This window comes from Theileria annulata, chromosome 2 (genome assembly GCF_000003225.4).
Source record: "Theileria annulata chromosome 2, complete sequence, *** SEQUENCING IN PROGRESS ***".
Classification (NCBI taxonomy): domain Eukaryota; phylum Apicomplexa; class Aconoidasida; order Piroplasmida; family Theileriidae; genus Theileria; species Theileria annulata.
The window spans coordinates 190,191-210,175 of NC_011099.1; the positions used below are offsets into that span (position 1 = coordinate 190,191).

At 29.4% G+C, this 19,985-nt stretch overlaps 9 protein-coding genes across 9 annotated transcripts, besides 7 other annotated features; 6 read left to right on the forward strand and 3 right to left on the reverse strand.

The window, feature by feature from the left end:
- Positions 1 to 33: 33 nt before the first annotated feature.
- TA15670 (uncharacterized protein) lies at positions 34 to 609 on the reverse strand (the record flags this gene model as incomplete). The annotated part of the gene is made up of 1 exon (XM_946735.1): positions 34 to 609. The coding sequence occupies one exon, from the start codon at positions 607 to 609 to the stop codon at positions 34 to 36; it is 576 nt and encodes a 191-aa protein (XP_951828.1).
- A 129-nt stretch (positions 610 to 738) lies between these two features.
- Positions 739 to 810: a sequence feature (Signal peptide predicted for TA15665 by SignalP 2.0 HMM (Signal peptide probability 0.663, signal anchor probability 0.260) with cleavage site probability 0.331 between residues 24 and 25).
- TA15665 (cathepsin-like cysteine protease, putative) lies at positions 739 to 4,157 on the forward strand (the record flags this gene model as incomplete). The annotated part of the gene is made up of 11 exons (XM_946736.1): positions 739 to 834; positions 966 to 1,234; positions 1,385 to 1,440; positions 1,472 to 1,525; positions 1,665 to 2,763; positions 2,793 to 2,848; positions 3,085 to 3,224; positions 3,261 to 3,424; positions 3,454 to 3,590; positions 3,738 to 3,800; positions 3,913 to 4,157. 11 exons carry the CDS (start codon positions 739 to 741, stop codon positions 4,155 to 4,157), a joined length of 2,379 nt encoding a protein of 792 aa, XP_951829.1.
- Positions 4,158 to 4,333: 176 nt separating this feature from the next.
- Positions 4,334 to 5,680, forward strand: TA15655 (uncharacterized protein; the record flags this gene model as incomplete). The annotated part of the gene is made up of 3 exons (XM_946737.1): positions 4,334 to 4,609; positions 4,733 to 4,844; positions 5,352 to 5,680. 3 exons carry the CDS (start codon positions 4,334 to 4,336, stop codon positions 5,678 to 5,680), a joined length of 717 nt encoding a protein of 238 aa, XP_951830.1.
- A 69-nt stretch (positions 5,681 to 5,749) lies between these two features.
- On the reverse strand, positions 5,750 to 6,076 carry TA15650 (uncharacterized protein; the record flags this gene model as incomplete). The annotated part of the gene is made up of 1 exon (XM_946738.1): positions 5,750 to 6,076. The coding sequence occupies one exon, from the start codon at positions 6,074 to 6,076 to the stop codon at positions 5,750 to 5,752; it is 327 nt and encodes a 108-aa protein (XP_951831.1).
- Positions 5,825 to 5,893: a sequence feature (3 probable transmembrane helices predicted for TA15650 by TMHMM2.0 at aa 10-32, 39-58 and 62-84).
- Positions 5,903 to 5,962: a sequence feature (3 probable transmembrane helices predicted for TA15650 by TMHMM2.0 at aa 10-32, 39-58 and 62-84).
- Positions 5,966 to 6,076: a sequence feature (Signal anchor predicted for TA15650 by SignalP 2.0 HMM (Signal peptide probability 0.000, signal anchor probability 0.997) with cleavage site probability 0.000 between residues 37 and 38).
- Positions 5,981 to 6,049: a sequence feature (3 probable transmembrane helices predicted for TA15650 by TMHMM2.0 at aa 10-32, 39-58 and 62-84).
- A 211-nt stretch (positions 6,077 to 6,287) lies between the features above and the next one.
- Positions 6,288 to 6,699, forward strand: TA15645 (uncharacterized protein; the record flags this gene model as incomplete). The annotated part of the gene is made up of 3 exons (XM_946739.1): positions 6,288 to 6,435; positions 6,472 to 6,514; positions 6,606 to 6,699. The coding sequence occupies 3 exons, from the start codon at positions 6,288 to 6,290 to the stop codon at positions 6,697 to 6,699; spliced, it is 285 nt and encodes a 94-aa protein (XP_951832.1).
- A 1,627-nt stretch (positions 6,700 to 8,326) lies between these two features.
- TA15640 (uncharacterized protein) lies at positions 8,327 to 8,888 on the forward strand (the record flags this gene model as incomplete). The annotated part of the gene is made up of 3 exons (XM_946740.1): positions 8,327 to 8,417; positions 8,552 to 8,667; positions 8,826 to 8,888. 3 exons carry the CDS (start codon positions 8,327 to 8,329, stop codon positions 8,886 to 8,888), a joined length of 270 nt encoding a protein of 89 aa, XP_951833.1.
- Positions 8,889 to 9,229: 341 nt separating this feature from the next.
- On the forward strand, positions 9,230 to 11,183 carry TA15635 (uncharacterized protein; the record flags this gene model as incomplete). The annotated part of the gene is made up of 5 exons (XM_946741.1): positions 9,230 to 9,401; positions 9,432 to 9,746; positions 9,790 to 9,880; positions 10,003 to 10,052; positions 10,129 to 11,183. 5 exons carry the CDS (start codon positions 9,230 to 9,232, stop codon positions 11,181 to 11,183), a joined length of 1,683 nt encoding a protein of 560 aa, XP_951834.1.
- Positions 9,530 to 9,586: a sequence feature (2 probable transmembrane helices predicted for TA15635 by TMHMM2.0 at aa 91-109 and 239-261).
- Positions 10,215 to 10,283: a sequence feature (2 probable transmembrane helices predicted for TA15635 by TMHMM2.0 at aa 91-109 and 239-261).
- A 300-nt stretch (positions 11,184 to 11,483) lies between the features above and the next one.
- Positions 11,484 to 17,279, forward strand: TA15630 (SfiI-subtelomeric fragment related protein family member, putative; the record flags this gene model as incomplete). Its single annotated transcript, XM_946742.1, has 1 exon — positions 11,484 to 17,279. One exon carries the CDS (start codon positions 11,484 to 11,486, stop codon positions 17,277 to 17,279), a length of 5,796 nt encoding a protein of 1,931 aa, XP_951835.1.
- A 453-nt stretch (positions 17,280 to 17,732) lies between these two features.
- On the reverse strand, positions 17,733 to 19,928 carry TA15625 (uncharacterized protein; the record flags this gene model as incomplete). The annotated part of the gene is made up of 1 exon (XM_946743.1): positions 17,733 to 19,928. One exon carries the CDS (start codon positions 19,926 to 19,928, stop codon positions 17,733 to 17,735), a length of 2,196 nt encoding a protein of 731 aa, XP_951836.1.
- Positions 19,929 to 19,985: the final 57 nt, after the last annotated feature.

Genomic DNA, 19,985 nt, shown 5'->3' on the forward strand with positions numbered 1-19,985 from the left:
CACTTGTAACTAATAAATATTGTATGAATAATATTATGTTTTTTTACGTTTTTTAACTTGTCTTTGATACCAGCCTTTCCTACCACTGGTTTTCTCATTTTGGATATCCCTATACCTCTTACTAACCCATTCACTTTCCTTAACTGTACTTGTAATTAAACTAGATTTCTTTCTAACTCTAGTCTTCTTAATGATATTTCTACTCTTAATCCCACTTGTGTTCCTACTCTTAGTAATCCCAGTAACATTGTTAACTGTATCTTCAATGTTGGATTTATTTGTTACTATAGTACCTAATTGAAATTGTTTCGGTATGTTTTCAAGTTTTTTAGAATTTTTATAAAATTTCTTAGGATCAACAAAACCACGTAATTGGATTGATTTCCATTCCCTCATAACAGCTGGAGTCACTTCTTTCTCACTTATATTAAACCAATTCTTTTCAATTTCTTTTTTATTCAATTTATTATTCAATTTATTATTCAAATTAATATTATTAGTATTTAAATTAGTATTAGTTTGATCTGATAAATAATTATTTAAATCCAATTTTAAATCTATTTCATCTTTCAAATTAACAACAGAATTATCTTCCAAATTTTCATTCATAATTTTAAATTTTTAATAATTTTAATTATAGTACAAAATTTTATTTTAGAAATCTTATTCTAGGGAAATTTATGTAATTAGTTGACACCACATGTTATTTGATGTTATTAGATTCTATAATAATTTTCAATGTTATTTAAAGTGTGTAAATTAAAATATTTTATTTTATTATTTATAATAATAATATCACATGTTAAATTAGATTTACCAATACATACATTAACAGTAATATATTACACATTTTAATTAAAAATAAATTAAATTAAATAATTTTATTAAATTATTAAATAATTTAATTAGTTTATTAATTAATTTAAATTAATTTATTTATGTGAATAATGAATTTTTTTTTTTAGAAAGATGTAATTGGTATATGGAAAATATATGAAACAGAATTATATGATAAATTTCAAAATTGTGGTAGTACATATCCTAATAAAAATATAGAAAATTTGAAAATTGATAATTTTAAAGAATATTTACAAGAAATTTATGGTGAATTATATGTTAAATTTATTGAATTATCTGATGAACGATTTTTTAATAGAACATTATTATATCCAAGAAATACTTGGTCTTATTTTACTATTAAAAATCCATTAAATAATCAAATTCTAGGCCATTGGTATTAGAATATACAAATTAAAATAGAAATTAATAATTTTCATTAGAATTTAATTAAAAATTAAATTAAATTAATAAAAAATAAAATAAAATAATTAATTTATTTATAAAAATTAAATTAATAAAATTATATTAATAAAAATGGTTATAGGACATTAGTATATGATGAAGGTGTAATGATAGATATAAATGATAAAAATTATTTTGGTAACAAAATATAAATAAATTTTTTTTTTAGGTTATTTTAAATATAATAATATTAAAAATAATGAATGTAAACAAATTACACAAAGTATCAAACAAATTAATTAACCAGATAAAACTAGATAAAATTAGATTAAACTAGATTAAATTAGATTAAATTAAGTTAAATTACATTAAATTAAATAAAATTAAGTTAATTAAGTTAATTGGTATAAATTTTGTATTAGATATTGAAGATGAATATGGTAATATAAAATGTTATGTAACAGATTCAAATAGATTACAAATAGGTTGGTATAGTAAAAAAATTAATAATAATTATAAATTTGGTTGTTTTTATATGGAAAAATTAAAATATAATAATAATAAAAATTATATTATTGATTTAACTTTTAATACAACACATAATGAATTGGAATTTTCTACACCTACAGAATTTTCAACACCTTCACAATTTTCTCCTAATTTTCCTCCAACTAATCCAAATTCACCAAATAATAAAATTAATACTCTAAATTCACTAATTAATCCAATTAATCCAATTAGTACTAATTGGAAGAATAATATAAATAATCCAATTGATCCAATTAATATGATTTGGAAGAATAAATTGGGAATTGGATATGAAAATATATCACCATTAAGATTTATACAATTATGTAAAGGTGTAAATTATCAAGTAATAAATAATTTTAATACTTCCGTTACGGTGACTGGTCCACCAAACAGTTCTAACCGTACCAACGGTACCAGTACTGAGGATACTACTGGAGCAAGCACCGTTACGGAAGGAAATTCTACTATCCAAATTGCTGCTCCTAAAGTAGGTACTTCAACTACCAATACCCTGGGAAAGGGAGCTAATTCTACCCTTATGGAGTGTACTACTACTAATAATACTATTGAGGAGAAAAATATTAATACTATTGCTGTTGTAACTAAAACTGGGGAGTCAGGTACTAATTCTAATACCCATACCGATACCACTGGAAAGGGAGTTAATGACACTTTTAATAGTCCGGGAAAGGGAGCTAATTACACTTTTGATACTACTGGAAAGGGAGCTAATTCTACAGCCATGGAGTGTATTAGTGAGAAAAATTTGAATGAAATTGCTGTTGTAACTAAAACCAGGGAGTCAAGTAATAATTCTAAGGATGTTACTAATGATATTAAGCATACTGAGGATGGTGAGGAAGTTGTTACTAAGGGACCCTTACGGACTGTTGGTACTAAGGCAGTTGGTATGGTAGGCCCTTCGGGATCTGTTGGTACTGCTTGTCGTGGACCAGTCACCGTTACGGAAAAAAGTTTCCCAAATAATTGGTAAAAAATTCTTATTTTATTATATTTAGGACTTGGGGTGATCCATTTAATGGTCTTGAAGAAGATATATATACCACAAGTCAAGGTAACATATACACATACTACTATACTATAAACTAAATACTATACTAAGTTAATACTATATACTAAATACTATACTATATACTAAATACTATACTATATACTAAATACTATACTAAGTTAATACTATATACTAAATACTATACTAAGTTAATACTATAAACTTAATACTATACTATATACTTAATACTATACTAAGTTAATACTATATACTTAATACTGTATATATATTTGTTATAGGAGAATGTGGTAGTTGTTATATATATAGTTCATTATATGTAATAAGTAAAAGATATCAAATATTATTTAAAAAATTATATCCAAATTATAATTGGAAATTAAAACAATTTCAATTATCAATTAATGATATATTAACATCCGTAAATTTTTTCAAACTAATGTATAAATTTTTGTAGCCATATTCACAAGGTTGTTATGGTGGTTTCTTAATGCTTGTTGGTAAACATATTAAAGAATTCGGTATCCACTCAGATAACCGAATTGAACAAAATAATCAAATAGAACAAATTGAACAAATTGAACAAATAGAACAATTTAATGATCAGAATGATAATAAATGGTAAATATCTATTAATAATTGTTGTATAGGTATATTGAGAATTATGGATATGTTGGTGGTTGTTATGAATGTACAAATGAAATAAATATGATGAATGAAATAATAACAAATGGTCCAATAGCAGTAGCAATTTATTCACCAATACAATTATTTTATTATACAAATGGTCAGAAAAAAAAATAAAAAAAAATAAAAAAAAATAAAAAAAATTAAAAAAAAATTAATTAAAATAAAAAAAATAAAAAAAAATTAATTAATTTAATTTAAAAAAAATTTTATTTAATTTTATTTTATTAGTTTAATTTTTTTTTAGGTATATTTAATAATAATTATAAACATGGTATTATATGTGATTTACCATATAATAATCTTAATGGTAAAAAATAATTATCTTATTAACAAATTTATTTAAATTATTTTTTTAATTAATTTTAATTTTTTTTTATTTTAAATTAATTTTTTTTTATTAAAATTAATATTGTGTTTAGGATGGGAATATACAAATCATGCTATAATAATAGTTGGTTGGGGTATAGAAATAATAAATGATGAAGAAATAAAATATTGGATATGTAAAAATACTTGGGGTAAAAATTGGGGTATAGAAGGATATTTTAAAATAAAAAAAGGTATAAATTTATGTGGTATAGAAAGTCAAGCTGTTTATTTTGATCCAACATTAATAAAAGGTTTATCAAAAAAATTAATACAAATTTATAATAAAATAAAATAAAAATAATTTTAATTTATTGAATTGTGTTATGGTGTTTTTTTTTAAAATAAATTTTAATTTAAATTAATTTAATTTTATTTTAATTTTATAAATATTTTTAATTTTATTTAAATTATTTTATTTTTATTGAATTAATCTAAAATTGAGTAAATTAATTGTTATGTTGTATTATTTGGATGGAGAGTGCTAGAGATATAACAATATTGAAAGATGAGAAATCAGAATTTCCAATATTATGTGAAACATGTTTAGGACCAAATCCATTAATACGTATGATGAAACAGAATATGGGTAAAGAATGTAAAGTATGTGAACGTCCATTTACAATCTTTAGATGGAAACCAGGACCAAAATCAAGATATAAACAAACTATCATTTGTCAAATTTGTGCTAAAATTAAAAATTTATGTCAAACTTGTTTATTTGATTTACAATATGGATTACCAATACAAGTTAATAAAAATAAATAAAATAAATTAAATAAATTAAATAAAATAAATAAAAAAAATTTTAAATAAAATAAATAAAATAAATAAATTTTTATTTTAATTTTTTTTAAATTAATTTTTTTTTAGGTACGAGATAAATTTATGAATAATCCAATAGAATTACCAGATTCTAATAAAAATTTAATATATAAATTAAATAATATACAAACTAATAATGAACCACAAATTGATCCACACAGTAACTTATCACCTTAAATTTATCAAATTATTACCTTAAATTTACTAAATTATTACCTTAAATTACTGTTATTAAACCCTTAATTAGTACTTAATTAGTCTTACTAGTACCTTAATTAGTACTTAAATTACTGTTATTAAACCCTTAATTAGTACTTAAATTACTATTATTAAACCCTTAATTAGTACTTAAATTACTATTATTAAACCCTTAATTAGTACTTAAATTACTCGGTAAATTATCTTATTTACTCCTTAATTAGTCTTACTAGTACCTTAATTAGTACTTTATTTAGTCGGTAAATTATCTTATTTACTCCTTAATTAGTCTTACTAGTACCTTAATTAGTACTTAATTAGTCTTACTAGTACCTTAATTAGTACTTAATTAGTCTTACTAGTACCTTAATTAGTACTTTATTTACTCCTTAAATTATCTTATTTACCCCTTAATTAGTCTTACTAGTACCTTAAATTATGTTATTTCATTCGGTAAATTTATTGTTAGATGAAGAAATATTGAAGAGAATATCAAGAGTTGCTCCATATTATCGTAGAAATAAGCCAAGATTATGTACATTTTGGATACGTGGTATATGTAATAGAGGTGAAGAATGTCCATATTCACATGAACAAGATTCATTTGATCCAAGTTTATCCAAACAAAATATACTCGGTAGATATAAAGGTAAAAATGATCCATTAGCCTTAAAAATCTTCAAACAACTTGAACTTGAACGAGATAATGAGAGAGATAAAGAGAAAGAGAATGAGAAAGGTAGTGAGATGGAATATCCATCAATGAATCCAACTGAAGCTATTAAAAGATTAAATTAAAAAAAAATATATTTAATATATAATAAAAAAAATTAATAAAATTAAATTTTATTAATGAATTTATTTTATTTAGTGTAATTTATGAGTTAAATGTGTAGTTGTAGTTGTATTAGTATTAGTATGTGAGATCATATGTAATGGTTTAAGATTATTATAACCTTTGAAAATAATAAACCAAATAAAATTATATAGAAAAGAAATATAAAAATTAAATTTATGAAATAAGAAAAAGTTTAAAAGAAATTTAAAAATGGATAAAAAAAATATAAAATTAAATTTTAATTTAGTAAAATTTAATTTAAAAAGAAATAATAAATAAAATAATAAAGTAATTAATAAAAAAATTATATCAAATATATTTGAATAAAATTCCAATAATTTTATATCAAATTTCATTATACAAATAATAAACAAAGGTTAATATAAAAGATTAGTGTGGTAATGTTCTATAGTGTAGAAGGTTAGTGTAGTAGATTCTAGTGGTAATGTTCTATAGTGTAGAAGGTTAGTGTAGTAGATTCTAGTGGTAATGTTCTATAGTGTAAGTATGTTCTATAGTGTAGTATGTTCATAGTGTAAGTATGTTCTTAGAGTTAGTATATTAATTATGAAGAAGATTAATATAATTGAAGAAGAAGAAGATTATGGTAATATAAATGTAGAAGAAGAAATAGATGATATAAATTTTGAAGAATCAGATGAAGAATTACCAATTGTTATTAATGAAGATGAATTTATAAAACAATTTACCATCAGTAAAATAAAATAAATTATTAAAATTTATTTTTTAGATGAAAAAACAAAATCACCATCACCTCCAAGAAAAGTTATTAAGTAATACAATAAAACTAGTTAATAGACTAATTGGTTAATTTATTAGACTAATTAGTTATTGTTTGGGTTAATTGTATTGATTATTGTTTAGTGAATTGGATATTGAAGATGATATTGTATATCGTGATAAATATGGTAAACGTATAACAAGAGATCAATGGTTATTATTAAATCAAGTAAAATAAAAAAATATTAATGTATTTTTAGAAGAAAAAACAAAAAGAAAAAGAACCAAAACAAGTAAATTTTATTAGTAATCAGTCTGGATAGTTTAGTTTATTGAGTAGTTAAGAGTATATTAGGTACTTAAGGGTATATTAGTAGTTAAGAGTAGTTAAGTATTTAAGGGTATTAGGTAGGTAGTTAAGGCTAGTTAGAGGTATTTAAGGGCTATATAAGGGTATTAGGGTATTAAGGCTTAGAGTAGTTAATAAGTAGTCTTGATTAGTTGATTAGTAGTTTAGAGTAGTTAATAAGTAGTCTTGATTAGTTGATTAGTAGTTTAGAGTAGTTAATAAGTAGTCTATAGGAGTTAAGTAGTTTATTAGTAGTTAAAGTAGTTAAGCCTTAGCTATAGTAGTTAAAGTAGTTAAGCCTTAGCTATAGTAGTTAAAGTAGTTAAGCCTTAGCTATAGTAGTTAAATAGGCCTTAAATAGGTCTTAAGTAGTTACGGAGTCTAAAGTAGTTTAGTAGTTAAATAGGCCTTAAATAGGTCTTAAGTAGTTACGGAGTCTAAAGTAGTTAAAGTAGTAAGATTAGTAGTTAAGAGTAGTTAATGTAGTTAAGCCTTAGCTATAGTAGTTAAATAGGCCTTAAATAGGTCTTAAGTAGTTACGGAGTCTAAAGTAGTTTAGTAGTTAAGGAGTATTAGGAGTAGTTAAGGCTTTTAAAGCCTATTTTAGGTATTTAAGAGCTATTTTAGGGTATTAGCGCTATCTAAGGGTATTTAGGTAGTTAAGTTCTATTTTAGGCTATTAAGTACTTAAGTAGTCTATAGTAGTTAAAGTAGTTAAGCCTTAGCTATAGTAGTAGTCTATAGTAATCTTAGCTATAGTAGTACTCCTAAGTACTGTAGTTAACTACAGTAGTCTAAGAGTAGTTAAGATTAGTAGTTTAGTTTATTAAGTAGTTAAGATTAGTAAGATTAATAGTTTAGTTTATTAAGTAGTTAAGATTAGTAAGATTAGTAGTTTAGTTTATTGAGTAGTTAAGGAGTACTAAGTAATCTAGTAGAGTATTTATGGTAGTATAGAGTAGAGTAATAGAGTATAGAGTATAGAGTAGTCTATAGTAATCCTATATAGTTAACCAATCTACAGTAGTCTTTAGTAATCCTTAAGTAATCTACAATAGTTAAGTAGTCTATAGTAGTCTTTAGTAGTCCTTAAGTAATCTACAATAGTTAAGTAGTCTATAGTAGTCTTAGAGTAGTTAACGAGTCTATAGTAATCTACAATAGTTAAGTAGTCTATAGTAGTCTTAGAGTAGTCTTAGGTAGTTTGTATAGTTTAGTTTATTGAGTAGTTTACAGTAGTTAAGAGTATTAAGTAGTTTAATTTGTATTTAGGAATTAATTTGGGGTAAAGGATTAGTACAAATAAAAGAAAAGGAAGAAAAATTACAAGAAGAAGAAAAAAAAATTAATCAAAAATTTCAAAAGTTCACAATAAATAAATTTAGTTAAATTTAAGTTAAATTTAAGTTAAATTATTGAAATTATTATTAAATTTAAGTTAATTATGTGTAATTATATTAGTCCTAATCTAGTCTTAAGTTAAGTTAAGTTATGTTATGTTATGTTATGTTAATTTATGTTTAGTTATGATATTGATGAAGAATATGATGAAGAATTAAAAGAAAAATTAAGATGGAATGATCCAATTAATCAAAATATTATTCAACGTAATATCAAAAATAATAATAATAAAATTAGAAATTAGAAATTAGAAATTAGAAATTAGAAATTTTAAATTAGAAATTAGAAATTAGAAATTAGAAATTAGAAATTAAAATTTAGTTTAATTAATTGGATTTAGAGAATGATATACCGAAATGTAGATATAATATGGTTCCGAATAGATTTAATATTGAACCAGGTTATAGATGGGATGGTGTAATAAGAGGTAATAATTATGAAAAAAGATGGTTTGAAGTATGTTTTTCAAAAAAAATAAATAAAAATAATAAAATTAATAAAATTATGATAAAAAATTAAATAATTTTAAAAAAAATAAATAATATAAAATAATTAAAAAATAATTTATTAATATTATTAATATTATTAATATTATTAATATTATTAATTTTTAGGCTAGAAATATTGAAATTGCTAAAAATAAAGAATCATATTTAAATAATATTTCTGAATTATAAATTTTAAAAAAATTTATTAAAAAAAATAATTTTGATTAAATTTTCGTAAAAAAAAATAATTTTATTAATTTCTAAACTAATTTTATTAAATTTTTGTAAATTCTCTAAATTTTATTAAATTTTTTTAAATTTTTGTAAATTTTTGTAAAAAAAAATAATTTTATTAATTTCTAAACTAATTTTATTAAATTTTGTAATTTTATTAAATTTTGTAATTTTATTAATTTTTGTAATTTTATTTAAATTTTTTCTAATTTTTGTAAATTTTATTAAATTTTCTAATGTTAATTAATTTTTTGGTACCCACATTAGAATCATTTATATATATTTATAATTTTATAATGTCTAATAGATTAATATATAATTTACGTTTATTTAATAAATTTAATAAAAATTTTTCTACACAAATTAATAAAAATATAAAATTAACTAATAAAAATAATTTACCAATTAATAATTTACCAATTAATAAAAATAATTTATCAACTGAAAAAAATATAAATATATTAAAAGGTAAAAAAAATTAATAAAATTTTTTATTAGAAAAAAATATTAAAAAAAATAATCAACAATTTGTTAAAGAATTGTATGAAAAAAATATTTATATATTGAATTTGAAAAGATTAAGACCATTTTTGAAATTTTTATTATATCAATCTATACCAATATTTATATTAATGTTTTTATATAAATATTTTGAAGAAAAGAAATTAAAATCAATAAAACCAATTTTAACCGAAATTGATTTAATAAAACATATAATAAATACATTAAAAAATTCTACAACAATATTAATTAATAAAAATAATTTCATATTCATTAATCAAACAAATTTTACAAATTTATTACAAACAATAAGTTTAATAAATAAAATTAATATAAATTAATATTATTATTTTAGGTAATAATAAATTATATGAATTACAATTATATATACAAGATTATAATGAAGAATTAAATAATATTAAATTATTAACAATTAATCGTAATAAGTAAAAATAAATTAATAGAATTAAATAAAAATAAAAATAAAATTAAAATTAATTATAATTAAAATTAAATTTTAAAATTATATTTTTTTTTTATTTAATTTTGATAATTTATTTTTTTTTAGGTATACTTATATAATATTTGAAGGAAAATTAAAAAATATTGAAAATAATTGTAAAAAAAATATTATTTTATATTTGATTTTAGATTTTAATTTTATAATTGAAAAAATTATTATAAAATTTACAAGTACAAATAATTTTTATACTTTTATTAATCAAAATGGAATCTGGACAATTTTACAATAAAATTATTAAATTAATTAATTTTAAAAAAATAATATTAATAATAATATTAATAATAATATTAATAATAATATTAATTATTTTATTAATAATTTTTTCAATTTTGAGAAGAAAGAGTATTAATGTTATGGTTATTGGACCGAATAATTCTGGTAAGACTAGTTTTGTATATAAATTTGTGAATAATAAATTTCCATTAACAGTAACATCACAAAAGAATAATTTAATCCAAATTTTTATTAATAATAAAAGAATAAATTTATATGATGTTATTGATATTAAATTTATTAATAATTGTAAATATATTCTTTTATTAGATTCTACTTGTAGAAAATCTATTAAACAATTTTCTTATATACTTTTTCAAATTATTAACTACGTTACGGGGTCTTCCGTTACGGGGTCTTCCATAACGGGGTCAGGTACACGGAAAAGTATTTATAATACTAATATTACTAAGGTTAATAGTAGTAAGGATATAACAGTTGTACCTGGTACTAATACCTTAACTACAGGTACCCTTAGACCAAGCACCGTAACTGAGGGAAAGGGAGCTAATTTTACAGCTATGGAGTGTACCATTGGACCAAGCACCGTAACTGAGGAGAAAATTTTGAATAAAATTGCTGCTGTAACTAATTTTGGGGAGTCGGATACTTTTTCCGTGGATACTAATACCAATATTACTAAGGGTATTTCCAAGGCCCCTTTTGGGGCTGGTACGGTTGGTACTACTGGTGCCGTTGGAGCAAGCACCGTTACTGCGTTAATAATATGTAATAAAAATGATATATATAATAGTAAGAATATAAATGAAATAGAAAGAATAATAATGTTGGAATTGGAATTATTATCAACAGAATCAAATGAATTGAATAAATTTTTATGTAATTTGACAAGTTTAAAGGATTTGGAAAGAATTGGAATTTCAATAAATTTAATGTCATATTCAATAAAAAATTCAAATTTACAAGAAATTAAAGAATTTATCATGAAATAATTTTTTTCTACATTAATACATGTTATATAGTTTTATAAATATATTTTAGGGTTAAAGGATTAGATGGTGAGGAGATGGTGAGGAGATGGTGATAAGATGGTGATAAGATGGTGAGGAGATAGGATAAGGTGGACTGGATAGAGGAGATAGGGATAAGGTGGGATTAGATGGGATTAGATGGGATCAGGTAGTATTAGGTGGTGATAAGGTAGGATCAGATGGGATCAGGTGGGATCAGGTGGAATAAGATGGTGATAAGATGGTGATAAGATGGGATGAGATGGGATAAGGTAGGATGAGATGGGATCAGAGATACTAACTCAGTCAACCGGGACTGGTACCAGTGCAGGTCAGGTAAGTCAGTCACCAATCACTGAATCACAACCAAAATCAAGTTCATCTGCAACTGATCAATCCAGTAGTGGTAGTGGTACTGAGGGAACAGTAGTTACCAAATCAGTAGAACCTACCAAGGTTACCCTAGATATTAACTCCAGTCAGGGCACTAATCAATTTGACTATACCAAGAGTGATAAAATTAACACTTTCAGAGTCAAGGATGGCCATGTGTTCAGTAAGGTAACTAAGGGAACTACTGATATTTGGGACTCTAAGGGAGGTGAATGTGGAACTAAAGTTATATTTATTGATGAGAATAAGAAATATGTGTCAATCCTACTGACAAATAATATGTTCTTATTATTTCATCTGGAGTCTGGTCAATGGAAAGACATCACCTCTACCAAGCATGATATTACCAGACTTAAATTCTTTGGTGATAATGATGCTACTCTATGTCAGAATGACTACGACGTTACTATCGCAGATTACTCGTATAGATTCACTTTGAAAGCTGGAGTCAACTGTAAGAAGATCAAGTATGCAGATGACGACCTTTGGAAAGACACTGACGACTCTGAGTTTGCTGAGATAACTGCGTTTGATCTTGGTCTTATATCAAACAGTTTCTTTGTGAAGAATAAAACTAAATTTAAGAAACTAGATTTTAATCCGACTCAAGCAAAGGGAGGTCCAGTAACACCTGAGGGTGAGGCAATCACTGCCACGAGTGCTCAACAAACTGGATCTGTCATCCTAGCTGAACTTCCACCAGAAAAGGCTTCTGTTACAGTTCTGTCTCCTACTGGCAGACCTAGACCTAGTAAAACTCCTGAGGTGTCTACTGGTAGTAGGACCGCTATTACACTCAACATAGGAGAAAGGGAAAGTAATAGCGCCATTGAGTTTAAAGAGGATTATCTCAAAAATGTTACCGTATTTAGTGCCAAGGAAAAATACGTGTTCAATAAAATCATTAAGACTGGTGGCTCCAACTGCTGTGGCTCTAGGTGCTGTGACTCTGAGACAGTCATTTGGCAGGCCAAGGATCAAACTGAGCATTTTCATACAGTCTATGTTGATGGTCTCGGCACATTTTCTAGTACCAGCAATTTGAGTCTTCATCTTTGTAATGGGACCTTTAAGCACTTTAATAAGCCGTCATGTGGAAACTGGACTCCGTCTCCAGGAGTCGTAGATCTTGATCTAAAGATTTCCAATAGTAATATCCAAGTTGATTTCTTTCAGAAGGATAACTTTAGGATATATGTAGCTAAACCTGGTTACACAATCAGAAAGGTTGTGAAGAAAGACACGAATATCTGGGCTGCCAAACCAGATGATCATGCACTTAAGGTAGTGCTCATGGGCTCTAAGAAAGAACCAAAACACCTTGCTGTTCTTAAGAAGAGTGGCGGACTTACTCTCCTATCCAAGATTGGTAAGGGTGAGCCTTGGGAGGATATAACCTCTAGTAAGAATAAAATTACTGATCTAAAGATGTACGCTATGGCTGATGATAAAGAGACAGTGGAGCTTCATAGAGGACATTACTCCATAACCTTGTTTAACGGATTTTATGGTTATGTGTTCTATGATGGAGTTGGCTGTGTGAAGGTTACCCATAAGGGTAAGAATATTTGGGACCTGAGGGAGGAAGGTGACTTTGGTTGCTTGAAGGGAGTCTTCCTTGATTTAAAATCTAATAAGTTTAACGTCATGAATGATGATGATAGGTGCTGGGTATGTGAACAGGTGAGAAAGGTTAATCCTGTCACCCTCGACGTCAGCAGTAAGGCCAGTACTGACGACTTTGATTTTACTATCGATCATAACAGAAACATTATGGTCTACACTTCCAAGGGTAACGCAATGTTCTACCAGGTCATTAAGAAGAGTAGCACCAATTGCTGCGGATCCACTTGCTGTGATTCAGAGACTGTGATCTGGGAAACGAATGATCCCAAAGGCTATGCCAGCAAGGTTTTTGCTGATGGTGTAGGTGCCTGTAGCAGTACCAAAAACGTTAGCATATACCTGTTGAATGGTGATATCTTGCACTTTGGAAAGGGTGGAAGAAATAAACCGTGGAAGCCTTCTGTTCACAAAATTATCCTTGACGTCGATAAGACTTCTAGTACCATTGGTTATGACTTTGTCCATCATGGTGAGACGAGGACTTTCACTGTAAAACCTGGATACCAATTCAAAACCGTAAAGCTCGGCAGTTCGTGGAAATGGCTGGTGTGTGGTTCGAGTTGTTGTAATTCAGGATGTCTTGGAGATCATATTTTTTGGGAGGCAGAAAGGGATGAGGAGTGGTCAAACATGGTCACGGTCTATGGTGTGGAAACGAATGTTAAGAACGTTAACATATTCCTCAACAATAATCAGGTTAAGCATTTTCACAAAGCCGACAAGAAGTGGGTCTCAAAAACCACCATTGTCCTTAATATTGAGAAGAATACGGATAATGACCTATTTGAGTATAGATCCACCAGAAACTTCGGTCATTTCAATCCTAAGCCCAATTTGACAATCACCATGATTGTAAAATCAACCCTGAAGATCTGGACTGCTGAACCGGACGATCATGGCCTCAAGGCAGTACTCATGGGTTCCGGTAAGGATGAGAAATTCCTGTCCATTCTGCTACAGAGTGGTAACTTTGTACTTCTTAGGAAGTGTGGTAAAGGTGAATGCTGGGAAGATATCACTAAGGAAAAGAGTGATTTCTCTGGTATCAAGATGTACTCCCTGGAAGAAGGTACATCCAACTATCATCTCCTGACTGAGAATGATTATGATGCAATAATATTCGAGTCAAGATATGGTTATGAGTTTAAAGATGGAGTCAAGTGTGTTAAGATCACATACAATGATAAGTTACTTTGGTCACACACTGATGATCCTGAGTTTGGATACCTGAAGGGCCTATATCTAGATCTTCCTAAAGACCAGTTCAGTGTCACAAATCTTAAAGATCAGACAAAGCAACTTACCAAAGCTAAAGTTACCAAAGTCACTCTTGACATTAATAAGAAGGTCAGTACCAGTGACTTTGAGCACTCTGAGAGTCATGACTTTCATAAATACACAGCTAAGTTTTGCCGGGTATTTTCTAAGGTGGTACAGGATACAACGGATATTTGGGATTCTGGAGATGATGTATTTGGAACCTCAGTTGGATTTACGAGTAAGGATGGCCAGAATTATGTAGTTGTTTTACTTGACAACGGTAATTTCAAGTTGTTCCGTCTAGATGCTGGTAACTGGACCGATATCACCTCAAGTAAGTTCGATGTGAAGATGCTTGAGTTCTATGACAAGAATGATAATGAGCTGACTTCATCTAACTACACAGTTGAATTACTCGGCCATAGCAGTTGCTTTACCATCAGTTATGTTTTTGATAGAGGACCCAAGTGTACGACTGTTTCGTACGGATATGATATTGTTTATTTCAAAAACATGTTTTCTTGTTATAAAACCATCAACAGATTTGATTTTAATCCTGTTTCAAACACTTTCTATGCCGTTAAGAACTGTTGTGATTGGAGAACAATCGATTATAAACCTCCACATTCTCGAACCAAGGTCACTCTTGACATTGATAAGACGGAGACTACTGAACACTATGAGTACTTTAAGGATGATGACTGTGAAAAATACAGTGCTAAGACTGGGTGTGTTTTCAGTAAAGTATCTAAAGGTACCACTAACATTTGGGAATCCATTGATGATGTCTTTAGTACCTTAGTAAGGTCTAAGACTAAGGATGACGGGATATATTTGGCTGTCCTACTTACTAACAATATGTTCAAATTATTCCATCTAGAGTCTGGTAAGCCTTGGGCCGACATCACCTCTGAGAGACACGATGTTACTAAACTCAAATTCATTGATGAGAGTGATACTGAACTAAAGGCATCAGACTTTAAGGTTACCATAGTCGATTACGCATATCAATTCACGTTTAAATCTGGAGTGAGCTGTAGAAAGATCAAACTAGAGGAATACGACGTTTGGAAGCCTGGTGATGATCCCAAGTTTTCAACGATCAGGAAATTTCAACTTGGTCTTATTTCTAACAGCTTCTTTGTCATTAATAATAATAATGAATCGAAAAAACTAGAATTCAAACCAACTCCTGAAACGGCAGTTGTGATAACTAAAGTGTCTGTTACCAAACCAGCTGTCACACATGTTACTCTGGATATCGATAAGACTGAGAGTACTAATGAGTTTGACTACACTGATCAGAATGGTGTCATCACTTATGCTCCTAAGGATAACCACGTGTTCAGTAAGGTATCTCAGGGTACCACTGATATTTGGGAGTCCTCTGATGATGTCTTTGGCACCTTGGTTAGGACTAAGACTACCAAGGGTGTTAAATTCCTAGTTGTCTTACTGACAAATAATATGTTCACATTATTCCATCTGGACGGTAATGAGTGGAAGAATATAACTTCTGATAGACATGATGTTACTATGCTCAAGTTCCTCGGTGAGAATGACGCTGAGATAACCTCGTCTGACTATTCAGTTAGTATTGTTGATCTATCATTTACTTACATATTTAATTCTGGAGTCAAATGTAAGAAGATCATGTTAGCAGATGATGAAGTTTGGAACCACACTGATGATGCTAAGTTTTCAGATATAAAGTCATTTTCACTAGGACTTGCGTCAAACAGTTTCTTCGTTAAGAACCAGTCTGATCAAGTCAAGAAGATAGAAAAGGAGGCTGAGATTCCAGAACCTGAGGCTCCAGAAGAGACTAAACCAGCTACTCCACCTGTCACTACTCCAGAGACTAAGCCCGTTACTCCACCTAAAGCTCCAGAACCTAAGGCTCCCGAAGCTCCACCTGTCACTGAGCCTACTCCAGTCGCTAAACCAGTTACTAAACCTGTCATTTCACTTAAAGCTCCTACACCTGAACCTGAATCAGTCGTTACTCCCGTGGCCAGACCCTTTGCTCTTGATATCGAGAAGACTGAGTCTACTAGTCAGTACAACTATACTGAACATAATGGAGTTGTCACTTACAGTGTTAAGTCTTGGCATGGATTCAACAAGATTACTCAAGGCAGGACTGTTATTTGGGAATCCACTGATCTTTGTGGTATATTGGTTAGGACCAAGCTATTCAGTAATAATGAAAGATTTTTGGCCATGATACTTTATAACAATACTTTCAAGTTGTTCAGTCAGTCCGACAGGGATACTACATGGAAAGACATAACCAACACCAGACTCGATGTCACCAAATTGAAGTTCCTAAGCCATAATGATCGTGGATTGAGGAATGTTGACTTTACAGTTTCCCTTGTTGACTTCTTTTATAGCTTTAACTTCAGAAATATAGTCAAATGTAGGAAGGTTATGTATGCCAATCAGGATGTTTGGATACATACGGGCTATAGGGATTTTTCAGAAATAAGTACATTTTATTTCGGTATCATTTCAAACCGTTTCTTTGTGAGGAACAAGTATGGCCGATTTATGAAGTTAGAAAAGAAGCTTGAGGTTTCCAGGACTGCCGTGCCTACTCAACAGCCCGCGGAGCCTACTAAACAACAAACTGCAGAAACTGAACAACAACAGCCTGCAGAGCCTGCAGAGCCTGCAGAGCCCACACAGCAAGCTACATCTACTCAACAATCCACTGAAGCTGAAGACTCTGCCCAGGCAGAATCCGCCGAGACTGACACCTCTGCTCAACCTGCTAAACCCAACCAGCCTGCATAAACTGACTCCTCTGAACAATCTACCCCTGATCCTTCAAGTGCATCATCTCCCTGAATCTCCTGATCCCGTTCCAGTTTCCTGATCCTGTTCCTGGTCCCGTTGAATCTCTGTTAGTTTCCATTCCAATCTTAAACTTCTTGGTCCTGATTCTGAACTCACTATTGATTCCTATTATCTTATGTATCCAAATCCCAATTCATTGTTATATATTCTTAAAGATTCTATGTGTTCTACTATATAATGATGTTGTTTGGAAACTATCCTTTGAACCATATCCAGTATCTATATACCTTATATCCTATACATCTACTGAATCTAGTGACTCTCATGACTCCAATAACTCATCTACCTTTACTCCAAGATTATATTTGAACTTTGATCCATACTATTATACATATGTTTATGATGGTAATACATGTTCATTTTGGGAGAAAGTGAGAAGTGGAAATAAGGTTAATAAGGTTGTTTGGTCTTGTTATACTCAGTCTGAAGTTCAGTGAATGCATCTCTAACAGCGGTAAATCCAGCATTACCGCTAGCTGTTGGATCATCTTTCACAGCGTTGTAAGCCTTTTGAACAGTAGTACCGGCAAAGTCGTCAGCAAACTTATCTTTGACCAATTTGGCCTTAGCAACTACTGCAGGACCACTGGCGCCATTAAGATCTCCGAGTAACTGTTCAAGACCCTTCTGATCTTCACCATCACCAGATTTACTAGCTGCATTTTTCAGTTTGTTGACCTTATCTCTAGCAGCTTGAGCAGCAGTATCAGTACCTAGTTTTTGTAGTTCACCGTGTAGTGTGTTGGCATTACCAGATAGTGTACCGGCCTGTCCGGATAGAGTATCAGCTGCATCTTTAAGTTTTTTGTCTTCTTGAAGTTCAGTGAATTTAGATACAACATTGTCATAATGAGTTTGAGTTGCTACAATGTTTTTATATGTAGTTTCAAGTTCTTTGACCTTATCATAGGCTGCAGCGACTGCATTAAACTTCTTGATTACATCCTGGGCCTTTTCATCACCGCCGTTATCTTTGAGTTCTTTGAGGGTCTTTTGGAGTGAATCGGCAGCTCTGTCATTTTCTCCTACAGCTGTGGTGAGGGCGTTGGCAAGTCCTTTGAGATTAGCCTTATAAACTTTGTCGAAATCATCCCATGCCTTTACAACCCTACCATATGGAACCGTTTTAGCGGGGTCAGCATTATAAGTAGCTGCTTGTGCCTTGACTAAGTCGAATAGATCTTTGACTATGTCGTATTGTTGTTTAACAGCACTGGCCTTACGTTTCAGTTCTTCAGGATCAGTAACTTCATGATGTTCACCTAGTGCTTTGAGTTTTGGTCGAAGTTTTTCAGAATCTTGTTCATTAGTACCGACAGCATCCTTGAGTAGTCCTTCAGGCTTATAGACATCATTGAAATTATTCCATGCCGCCTCAACTGCTTGATACTGAGTTTGAAAATTTTTATATGCACTGTCTTTAAGTCTCTTAACTGCGGCGAATTTGTTTTTTACGTGCCCGTAATTACGTTTGACACCTTGAAGATGTTGAGTTGGATTACTAGAAAGATCTGCAAGTGCCTTTCTAAGACCTTCAGCGGATTCACTGTAACCGACAACCTTTTCAAGTAGTAGTGCTTCTCGTTTACCATTAACAGTTCCAGCCTTTTTAAGTGCATTGTATAGACCTAGGGCTGCAGATTTAAGTTCTTTGGCCAAGTATCTTAGTGTTCCGGGAGTATCTTGATTTTTACCAGCCTTTTGTTGAAGTACTTTAGCAGCATCAGTAGTATCAGTATGAACTGCACTGTTAAGTTGTTTGGCTGCTTTATATAGTGTATCGGCCAGTGCTAGGAGTCCTTCGGATTCTTCTGCACCAGCTAGAACTCTAAGTTTTGTTGCCTTGGTAAACTTTAGCATCAGATAATATTCTTCCTTTAGAGGATCAAACTGAGTCTTAACTTTTTTCTTCTCTTCACTATTTAGTTTGTTGTATGCATATTCCATAGAGTCAAAGTATTTAACTATGGTGTCAGCATCACCACGACCACCACGTAGCGTTTCGGCTCCAGAGGATATCTTTTCGGAGTAATACTTGATCTTAGTGAACGGCATCATTCCATCATAGTGAGTTTTGAGATTTTCAAAGGCTTTTTCTACATCCTGAACCAGTGAGAGTTTGTTATTAGCAATGGCTGCCTTGATCAGTTCATCATACTTTTGCTTTACATTGTCGAATGCTACTATGACTGGTTTGGCCTTGTTATCATAATCTTGTTTACTGGATAGTTCGGTAGCCTTGGTATGTAGACTAGTATCAGGAACACCAGTATCTTTCTTGGCTGCCTCCTTAAGACTCCCGGCTAGAGATTGAAGTGCAAGATCAGTAGATAGTCCATCGGCTGCATTGGAAAGCAATCCGGCCAGGGTGGCTAGTTCTGAGGCTGGAGCACTGAGCGCAGGTTGAAGTTCAGTGCCAGAATGACCCTGAGCAGTGGTTTTAAGTGTACCGGCCTTAGTAATGAGTTTGGTAAGGTTTATCATCCCATCATAGATATTTTTGAGTTGTTTGTAGGCATCCACAACAGCGGTAACCATTTGTTGTTGCTCTTGAGTTAGACCAGTGAGTCCTTTATATGCATCCATTAGTGCTTCATACTTTTGTTCAACATCGTCGAACTTGTTTATGACGTTTGTGGCCAA